Here is an 11,236-nt window from a genome sequence, read left to right as displayed (position 1 = left end):
AAGCCACACAGAATTCAGAGAGAGAGAGACCATAAAGCAGCACAGAGTTCAGAGAGAGAGAGGGACAGAGAGACCATAAAGCAGCAGAATTCAGAGAGAGAGAGAGAGACCATAAAGCAGCAGAGTTCAGAGAGAGAGAGACCATAAAGCAGCACAGAGTTCAGAGAGAGACCATAAAGCAGCACAGAGTTCAGAGAGAGAGACCATAAAACAGCACAGTGTTCAGAGAGACCATAAAGCAGCACAGAGTTCAGAGAGAGAGAAAGAGACCATAAAGCAGCAGAGTTCAGAGAGAGAGAGACCATAAAGCAGCAGAGTTCATAAAGAGAGAGAGACCATAAAGCAGCACAGAGTTCTGAGAGAGACCATAAAGCAGCACAGTTCAGAGAGACCATAAAGCAGCAGAGTTCAGAGAGACCATAAAGCAGCACAGAGTTCAGAAATAGAGAGAGACCATAAAGCCACACAGAATTCAGAGAGAGAGAGACCATAAAGCAGCACAGAGTTCAGAGAGAGACCATAAAGCAGCACAGAGATCAGAGACAGAGACCATAAAGCAGCACAGAGTTCAGAGAGAAAGAAACCATAAAGCAGCAGAGTTTCGAGAGAAAGAGACCATAAAGCAGCACAGTTCAGAGAGAGACATCATAAAGCAGCAGAGTTCAGAGAGAGAGAGGGAGAGAGAGACCATAAAGCAGCAGAATTCAGAGAGTGAGAGAGACCATAAAGCAGCAGAATTCAGAGAGTGAGAGAGACCATAAAGCAGCAGAGTTCAGAGAGAGAGAGACCAAAAAGCAGCACGGAGTTCAGAGAGAGAGAGAGAGACCATAAAGCAGCACAAAGTTCAGAGAGAAACCATAAAGCAGCACAGAGTTCAGAGAGAGAGAGAGACCATTAAGCAGCACAGAGTTCAGAGAGAGAGAGAGAGAGACCATAAAGCAGCACAGAGTTCAGAGAGAGAGAGAGAGACCATAAAGCAGCACAGAGTTTAGAGAGAGAGAGAGACCATAAAGCAGCACAGAGTTCAGAGAGAGAGACCATAAAGCAGCACAGTGTTCAGAGAGAGAGAGAGACCCCATAAAGCAGTGTGGGATTCTTAGAGAGAGAGAGCCCATAAAGTAGTGCAGAGCTCAGGTAGAGAGAGATAAAGCAGCACAAAGTTCAGAGAGAGAGAAAGAGCCCATAAAGCAGCACAGAGTTCAGAGACAGAGAATGCCCATAAAGCAGCACAAAGTTCAAAGAGAGAGACCATAAAGCAGCACAGAGTTCAGAGAGAGAGACCATAAAGCAGCACATAGTTCAGAGAGAGAGAGAGACCATAAAGCAGTGTGTACTCAGCTTGGAGAAACGGAGTGAAAAAACAACTGTGACATCACGGGAAACTAGTAAGTTGATTGGCCAGTAAGTGCTTGGTGTAAGGGATAGTGTAAGTACTTGGTGTAAGGGAGAGCGCATAAAGCAGCATGGAGTTCACAGAGATAGAACCTATAAAGCAGTGTGGAATTCTTAGAGAGAGAGAGCCCATATAGTGCAGAGCTCAGGGAGAGAGAGATAAAGCAGCACAAAGTTCACAGAGAGAGAAAGAACCCATAAAGCAGCACAGAGTTCAGAGAAAGAGAGTGCCCATAAAGCAGCACAAAGTTCAGAGAGACAGACCATAAAGCAGCACAGAGTTCAGAGACAGAGTGAGACCATAAAGCAGCATGCAGTTCAGAGAGAGAGAGAGAGAGACCATAAAGCAGTGTGTACTCAGCTTGGAGAAATGGAGTGAAAAAACAACTGTGACATCACGGGAAACTAGTAAGTTGATTGGCCAGTAAGTACTTGGTGTAAGGGATAGTGTAAGTACTTGGTGTAAGGGATAGCCCATAAAGCAGCATGGAGTTCACAGAGAGAGAGTCCATAAAGCAGCGTGGAATTCTTAGAGAGAGAGAGCCCATAAAGTAGTGCAGAGCTCAGGGAGAGATAGATAAAGCAGCACAGAGTTCAGAGAGAGAGAGAGAGAGAGCCCATAAAGCAGCACAGAGTTCAGAGAGAGAGCCCATAAAGCAGCACAAAGTTCACAGAGAGAGTGAGAGAGAGCATAAAGCAGCAGAGTTCACAGAGAGACCATAAGCAGCACAGAGTTCAGAGAGAGAGAGACCATAAAGCAGCACAGAGTTCAGAGAGAGACCATAAAGGAGCAGAGTTCAGAGAGAGATAGAGACCATAAAGCAGCACAGAGTTCAGAGAGAGACCATAAAGCAGCACAGAGTTCAGAGAGAGAGAACCATAAAGCAGCACAGAGTTCAGAGAGCGAGACCATGAAGCAGCACAGAGTTCAAAGAGAGAGAGACCATAAAGCAGCACAGAGTTTAGAGAGAGAGCGAGACCATAAAGCAGCACAGAGTTCAGAGAGAGAGAGAGAGAGACCATAAAGCAGTGTGTACTCAGCTTGAAGAAGTGGAGTGAAAAACAACTGTGACATCACGGGAAACTAGTAAGTTTGTTGGCCAGTAAGTACTTGGTGTAAGTGGTAGTCTATTGGCCAGCTTAGTACACCAGAGTTAAGGTACATCAAAAAGTAAAAAGAATTAAAACTTTAAAATAAAATAAATAAAAAATAAAATTAAGTAATTAAAATAATTACTTAAAACACATACCTGTGTATTTAAGAAACATATAACTTTTAGTTGTAGGTGATACTAGCATTTAATAAACACAGTAAATTGTAATATACATAGGAATTATTCTAAGTTAATTCAGAAAGTAACTAAATTAACTAAATAACTGCCATAGCCTTCCCGAGATTCTGATTGCTAGCATTTGCAGTATTTTGTTGTTATATTATACAGATGAGTTGCTTTGGAATAAATCTGAGTTCATTCCAAACTTATTTTATACACGCCTTGTTTAATTTTGATTCTAGAAGACTAGCATCAGTGAGCCAGCCCCATGCACTTACATAATAAATTTGGCTTCCTTAAAAGACAGCAGAATATAGGCCCATAAACAAAAAGCTCAGTCTATGATTCTGCCATTAGGATAAAAGAGCTGGAATTAGTTGCCTAAATGAGAAAAACTGGCTACGGACAACAGATTCCTGGAATCCACACTGATTGAGGGTTAGTAAAAAAAGGCTTAATTTCTCACAGTAAAAACAAACATTTTTGCTCTGTACTCTTATCCAACCTATATTTTTGGAATTTAAAATGTTAATCAAAATTATGTTTACAATCATATTGATTATTAAAGTTGGGTGTGTCATGTAAATAAGCATAAAATCTGTAAAAAAAAATGTCAAGTTTAACTTCTAACTATGCTCAAGAATTTAAGGATGTGCAAAACTGAAGTTGATGCATCCACTTTTTAAGATTGTCCTGAAGATATTCTCTTACTGTATCTTTAATGTAAATTTGTTTTAAATGTCAGTGATAACATCTTCACCCCTTCTCAGAATATTGTAGGTTAAAACTCCATTTAGAGCTGACATGTTAATGCATTAAGGAGGATGTTCTATATGATCCGAGACATCAGCTTTCAGATGAGGCATTAAACTGAGGCCCCATCTCACTGTGCCTACTGAGGTAGAAGCAAACAATCTTATACCACTAGTTTAAGGAGTTGAAGCTTTTCTGATAAATTGGCCACTTTCATTTCTAAATTAATACTATCTTGTTTGCTGTTTGTGGGAAATTGATTTATCTGAATTTGCTTGAGTTTATATTAGATAAATTTACCCAATCAAAATGATTGTTGAAAATCAGCTGTACACTGAATTTTTTCAGAGAGTGACTCTCATTTGTGTGATGTAGTATAACTGGTATCCCTGTACCCTGTTTGTCTCTTGTATGCAAAGGTCTCAGACATGAAAAAGCAAAAAATAATTAGTACAGTTATTGAATATGTGCATCTTTCAATCTGTTTTTACTTATAAGGACTGGTATGATAATGATGTCAATGTTAAAAAAATTAATAATACTATTGGCCCTATAACTATATGTATAGTGTAAAAACAATACCTGATGAACAGCATCAAAATTTAATCTCTGTTGACTTATTATTTCATTCAATTACCATACATTCTTTGTTAATACTTTTGTATTATAGTCCAGAATTTATTTGCACTGAAGCAGAGAATTAAACGTTGTTTCAGATGGAGTTTATTAATCTTTTCCAACTTGCTATTATACTTCAATCATTGTTTGATATTATACTTAAATCTCTCCGTGAAACACACTACTGGAATGGGTACTCAAACATTTTGTTAGTTTCAAGTGCATGCAATAGAATAATTATATTAAATCTGTGCAGATGATCATACAGAAAGATTAATTATAGTTTTCATTAATATTTGTAAAAATGAAAATCAATTTGTAATTAGTAATTTTCAAAGCTTTTACCATATAAAACCTAGCGATTTCTTGGATCTCTCAATATCACATTTATCACGTATGTTCTTAACTGCCTCAGTTGTACTACGTTTATAATTTGGAAGTTGAATTCCAGAGGTGTCCTTGAGTTGGTAACTAGGTCTAATTCCACCTTTTTCTGTAAGCACAGGACCATGTCCACCACCAATTCCTTGGTGAGCAGCTTTAAGAAGTGGATAGATATTTCGGCCTTTTTTTCCAGCTGCGTCAATAACTTGCTGTGCATACTCTTCAAATTGTTTCTTTTCGATTTCAAGTAAAGCCATGTGTTTTTGTTCATGTTCCAACTCAGCAGCACGATTACGTAAAGCCTTAGCTTTTTTTTCAGCCTGGAAATTGGTAAAGAAAAATCAAACCTTTTAAGATTTCACCGATGCCTCTTGATCTTATTATAGTTTATTAAATAGAGAGTATATCGTTGTCCATTACACAAATAAGAGAAAAATAAAAATTAAGCAACAAGAATTATTAATTTCAAGCAACTATGGAGCAATCATGTTAACCCTGATCATTTCAGTTGCTCTAAAATATCTTCAAATAGTGTGTTTATTCTATCATATTTTTCCTGCAATGTTTGGCACTCCCAACACAATTTCAAGGACTGAAGATTGATCACAGTCAGAATGTGTTTTGTCCAATAAAGATATATATTCCTAACTTTCAAAATATAGAATTAATTCAACGTGGACTCAATGAAATTGACTTTTCCTTTAAAAAGTGGACAATGTGCTGCAAAGATGGCCGTCGGAGGTCAGATGGCTTTATGTGATTTTTAAACGGACAAGGATTAACTCGTGTCCAAAAATGCTTCTGAAAAGTGATTAAAATATAAAGACTGTGGGTGGAGTGCCCACCAATGAATAGGCATGCTGGCGCCGGTGCAGACATGATGGGCCAAATGGCCTCCTTCTGTGCTGTTAAAATTTTGTGATTCTGTGTAACATTCATGATACAAAATCCATGAATTTACACCTCCTATTGTCTGGGCATTTACCAAAACTCAAATTCAATGGAACCGCAGTACCCACCCCCCCCCCACCACCCCCCCCCCCCTGCCAGACTCAGTGTCTACGAGCTGGAAACTTAACAAAGAGAGGTATGGGGAAACCTGTTTATCATAAGCAGGTGTGAACATTTATCCCTTATTGTGTAACAATGGCTTCTAGCTTTGAATCATTTGTGTGGACAATAGAAGTATTGATCATGTGGTCACATGATCAAAACTGATTTAAGATAACAAATCTTAATACTCCAAGAACCAGCCAGAGATGGGTCAGTCTGGAGACCAACAGGACCCAAGAGGGACCATTCCTCCAGAAAGAATAAAGAAATGCTGCCTAATGCAACTAGATTCGTCTCTACAGAAATTCAGGCACAACTTCGCCTGGAAACTCAGAGACATTCAACTTCCATTTGTTGTTAAAGAACCACGAGAGAGAATCCATCCTGGCCTAAAATGCTGCATCTCGAAAAAGGACTGATTCAAACGTGATTTTTTTTTTGCTTCATGTTATTTCATTAATAACCTAAGTGAATGATTTGTCTTCTAATCTTCAGAGAATATGGGCCCAATTTACTCAGCCTCTCTTCAGAGGACAACCCCCTCATCCCAGGGACCAATTTAGTGAACTTTGGCTGTACTGCCTCTAATGCAAGTGTATCCTTCCATAAATATGGAATCTAAAACTGCACATAATAGTCCAGATGTGGTCTCACCAAAACTCTATATAATTGTAGCAAGACTTTACTCCAATCCATTTGCATTATAGACCAAAATGCCATTTGCCTTCCTAATTGCGAATTCCTAATTATGATAGATATAACTGAGCACATTTTTGTGCACATTGAGGCAACGTTCACTTTGTGATGATTCAATTACACTCTAATTTTCATTAAAGGTGTACACCAGTATGTGTCACGTGACATTTAAAAATGAGCTTCAATGCAATTAATACATCTTTTCCTGTGTGGGTTTGTTTTAGGAAGTGAGTGTTTTCATTGTGTTTACATTTCTGGGTGTTGTATGAATAAACGTTTATCTTTTCTTCTCATTTAAACTTGCCAGAAAACCTGTCTCATGTCTATTATTAAAAGTCACAACACTGAAAGGTGTTTAAAACATTCCCTCCAAAATATACACCGTGCTGCAAACAACCAAGAGGTGAGGAGCAAAAGGGAAAAGTTATCTCAACATCTCTGTCTCCTCCGTAACAAATACATCTCTGTGACTGGCAGAAGATGCCCTCCTTTTATCTGAGTATTTTATCATACTGGAGAGATTTTAGTGGTTAAGTTTAAAATTGACCTGATATGAATATTGGAGTAACGGATACTAGAACCACTTTGATAGAATATATACAAGTAAACAAGAAATAGGAGCAGGAATAGACCATATGGTCTGCTGTGCCTGCTCCATTACTCAATATGATCATGGCTGAACTTGGGCTTTAATTCCACTTTCCTGCCTTCTCCCCATATCCCTTGATTCCCCGATAAACCAAAAATCTGTCTATCCCAGCTATTCAGCGATGGAGCATCAACAAGCCTCTGGGATAGAGAATTCAAAAAGATTCACAAATCTTTGAGGGAAGAAATTTCTCCTCATTTCAGTCCTAAATGATTGGCCCCTTATTCTGAGACTGCGCCCCCTTGTTTTAGATACCCTGACAAACTAAAACAATGGGGAGAATTTTCTCCCCATCGGGTGGGCTGGTCAAGAACGGGCACAGGCGGGCGTGGAGCCGATCGCCGCCCGTGATCAGCTGTACGCCACCATTTTATAACCTGTCCCACATGTGCTCATGGTGCCTTTAACTTACGTTTGCAGGTGCTATGTTTAGGTGCTCCCCCCTCGCTGGCACCAGCATTGCAGGCAGCCTGCTGACTCTGCTGTCTTGTCGGCCTTGATGACCTTGGCTGTCATCCTCTGGCCAGTGGAGCCTGTGCTTGCCCCACCTGGGAGGGAGCAGCCAGTGCCATGGCTGGCATCTACCCAGCCTCATCAGATGCCACTGTCACTGGCAGAGGGGCAGCTGCCATTATCCAGAGTGTCCTGAGAGGAGCCCGCAGAGATGACAAGCAGCCCGTGCATCATGTGCAATCGCTGTGGACCTCACTGCTCACCATTGATGGATGGGCACCTGGCTGGGATACTGGTGCCTTATCCATCTCCCACAATGACACTGACCACCTGAGCTCATTGCTTGTGTGAGATCTTGCAGGTTGAAACATAACCCCAGGAACCCCTGATTCTGTCCCTGGAGCTGCCTCTCCATGAAAGTCGCCACTCTCTCAATGGAGGAGGCAGTGTGCTCACCTATGAAGGTCAACACAGTGCTCATGCTCCTCATGGACTCCTCCAATGAGCGGTCCAATTAGGGTCCACCCAGCAAGGCATGCACTCAGACACGCTCAGCGCTGTACGGCGGGGGGAGGAGGGAGTGTCGGGGCCTGTGCTCTTTCGTGCATGTGCACAAAAGAGCACAGAAATCTCCCTGAGGCATGGAGCTGCCTCAGGGGCATTAATTTCATTATGAAAAATTGAAAAAAAAATTATAAAAATTATTCAGATATGTTCCCTTATGTGACAATGTTACAGGAGCTGGAACATGTTTATGAATTTTGATTTAAAAAATTTATTTAATTAATAAATCCTTCATGAAACCTCATCCCATCCGTGGATGAGGTTCACTGAAAAATGAGAAAGCCGCCTTGGCTCTTTGCCTGACCGCCAACCTTAAGGCTGGATGGGCAGCCCTGACAATTACTGAAATTAGTTCATTAATGGCCTTAACAGGCCTTTGACAATTCGGTGGGCGTGCAGCCCACTCTGGTGCACGTCCGCCAAACTGAATGACGCCGGGACGCACGCCTGACATCACCGCGCACCAAACAGAAGACTCCGCTCAACCTTTCAGGATCTACCCTATCAAACCTCTTCAGAATTTTGTATGTTTCAATAAGATTGCCTCCCATTCTTCTAAACTCCAGAGAATACGGGAACCAATTTATTAAACCTCTCAGCATAAGACAACCCCCTCATCCCAGGGAGCAATTAAGTGAACTTTGGCTGTACTGCCTCCAATGCAAGTATATCCTTCCTTAATTATGGAGACCAAAACTGCACGCAGTATTCCGGATGTGGTATCACCAAAACCCTGTACAAGTGTAGCAAGACTTTACTCCAGTCCATTTCCATAATAGGCCGAAATGCCATTTGACATCTTAAGTGCGAATTCCTAATTATGATAGATATAACTGAGATAACATTGTGCACATTGAGGCAATATTCACTTTGTGATGATTCAATTACACTCTCATTTTCATGAAAGATAAAAACCAATATGTGACATGTGACATTTAAAAATGAGCTTCAATGCAATTAAGATAATTCATTAAAAGGCAGTTGAGACAAGCAAACTGGTAGAAAAACAATGTGATAACACTGAAAAAAGATATGGATGTGTCACAAGATACAATCCTAGCAAAGCCATGGTAACGGTTGTTGCTGCTGGTATCCTAGCACATAACGATCATTATCAGGATCGAATAGAAGTGAAAATTAATTCCCAAGTGTTCCTTTTTATCTCCATTTTTAGTGGAGTGGCTGGTCATCCATTCGATAGCATTTTCATTCAGATGATTACAATGGAAAATCATTAAACTTTAGTTCATTTCGTATTTTTTGCATGGTGTCCTAAACGTCTCTTTGATGAATGCTACACAGAATCACAGAATTTTAATGGCACAGAAGGAGGCCATTCAGCCCATTGTGTCTGCACCAGCCCTCCAAATGAGCATTATGACCTAGTGCCATTCCCTGCCTTTTCCCCATACCCCTTATCATTGTTTCTATTCAAATGCCCTCTTCAATGCTGTTATGAAGCTATTAATGTATATATTACTGGAAAATATTTTTCTTTTAAAATAGAGGTTTAGTCTGTGGGTGTGTCTTAATTGGATTAAAGCCAGCTAATCTGGGTGCTTTGATGTGTACTAGTTTTGAAATGTAAGAGAGAAAGAGTGCATTTACATTTTTTGAATAGCACATTCAAGAAGGCGAGTGAAATCTGGCACCTAGCTAGCAGAGACCAAGCAATATGTTTATATTACTAATAAAATTGGTACTACGAAAGGTTTTAATGTTGGAAGAGATGAGTTCAAAGAGATTGGTGATACAATGAGAGTTTACATTCAATGAGCTGCACTAGGTATAACTTAAGCAGTTTTGTATGTGCGGGGCAGAGGCAATGTAAGATCAAAGTAGCTGTAAGCCTACACCTGTATCTACAGGAAACAAAGTGAAAGCAATATCATTTTGAATTTGGAAGGTGAAAATGCTTTGCCCGGTGTCTGCTGAAAGTTTATGGGTTGCTGTTGCCTTAATGGAGATTAGTCTGGGAATTTGTTAAAAGTTATGATGGTAGTAATTTGTAGGCCATGGGGAGAATTTTCTCCCCATCGGGGGGTGGGGGGGTGTACGGGGCAGGCACAGGCGGGCGCGCAGCCTATTGGCACCCCCAATCAGCTGGGCGCTGCCATTTTACGTGGGTGGGCCAATTAAAGCCCGCCCAGCATGACGCGCGCCCGGGAGTGCTGAGCACTCCCTGTGCAGGCGGCGTGGGGGGGGGGTGCAGGGGGAAAGAGCTTAGAAATCTTCCTGAGACACAGAGGTGCTTCAACGAGATTAGTTTTAAGTTTAATAAAGTGTTGAAAAAAATGTTATGACATGTCCCCTCATGTGAAACTGTCACATGAGCTGGGACATATGCATTAACTTTAATAAAAAAATTTCTGAAAATTTTAGCTCATTCATAAAATCTCATCCTGCCTGTGGATGAGGTTCCATGAAAAAAGCGAAGGCCGCCTGGGCTCTCTGCCTGCCCACCAGCCTTAAGGCTGGACGGGCAGCTCAGCTGTTTGCCTTAATTGCTTTTTAACAGGCCTTTGACAGTTCAGGGATGATCTTGGAGGGAGGGGATCAATCTCAGGGGGGCAGTAAGGGGAATCAATTTGTGAGGAAGGAGGGGAGTTGGTCCAGGGTAGGGGGAAATGGGGGAACCTGATCAATCTCAAGGGTTGGGGGGGGTGAGGTGGTGATGTGGGTGGATCTCGGGGAGACTGGTGGGACGATTGAGTGGGGTACAATCTTGGTGGGATTGGCTGCTGCCAGTAACAGGGTCCCAGTTGGGGAGATTGATGCTGATGCCTTAGGGTGGGGTGGGGTGATGCAATGTGGAGATCTGTGCCTGTGGAGGAGAATCAGAGGCCCAGGAAGGAGATTGGAGTCATCAGGCATGATGAGGAATCAGAGGGCTGGAGGGGTGGATTGGCGAGCTGGGACAGGGATTGGGAACCTGGGCAAGGGAGCGAGTTGGCCTTGTGGACAAGTTGGCTAATCACAGGGCCTGCCCAGGCATGCGGTATTGTACTGTACTCATGTACCTAATGTACTCATCTCCTGAATCCGACAGCTCTTGCCTGGATGCAGTTGCCGGATCCCAACAGGATCCCACAATTAAACTGAAAAGCTGAATAATAACGAGGATCACAGCTTCAGATTTAAAGTGTGAACCTGCCTCCGAGGGGGTGAGTTAGTTACCCAACTGTCTCCAGTTAAAGCCTGAAGTGGATGAGTTGGAGGTGGGTTGGGTAGGATTCTGATTTTTAAAGTTTTAACTCCCCAGATGGCCCAGGACTCCCATTTTGTTTGTTTAAAAATCCCCCCTAAACATCAGTGGGAAACAGCATGCAAACCTGTGTATGCTGCCAATAGATTAAAAAATTTGATTAACACTGCCAATTATTAGTAGGTATACTTTGTG

General features: G+C 41.5%; 1 protein-coding gene across 3 annotated transcripts in view; it reads right to left on the bottom strand.

Moving 5' to 3' along the window:
- Positions 1 to 4,165: 4,165 nt before the first annotated feature.
- The window catches only part of ccdc173 (coiled-coil domain containing 173), a 69,657-nt gene continuing 62,586 nt past the window's right edge, over positions 4,166 to 11,236 (bottom strand). For all 3 annotated transcript variants that reach the window (XM_041200409.1, XM_041200407.1, XM_041200408.1), the window contains one exon: positions 4,166 to 4,741. In XM_041200409.1, coding sequence (XP_041056343.1) covers positions 4,379 to 4,741 — 363 coding nt within the window. In that variant the 3' untranslated portion in view covers positions 4,166 to 4,378. The remainder of the gene's footprint in view (positions 4,742 to 11,236) is intronic.

Source organism: Carcharodon carcharias, chromosome 12 (genome assembly GCF_017639515.1).
Source record: "Carcharodon carcharias isolate sCarCar2 chromosome 12, sCarCar2.pri, whole genome shotgun sequence".
In the NCBI taxonomy this organism is placed as follows: Eukaryota; Metazoa; Chordata; class Chondrichthyes; order Lamniformes; family Lamnidae; genus Carcharodon; species Carcharodon carcharias.
Note: the sequence above shows the minus strand (reverse complement) of the source record. Positions and strands in the feature narration are given on the sequence as shown.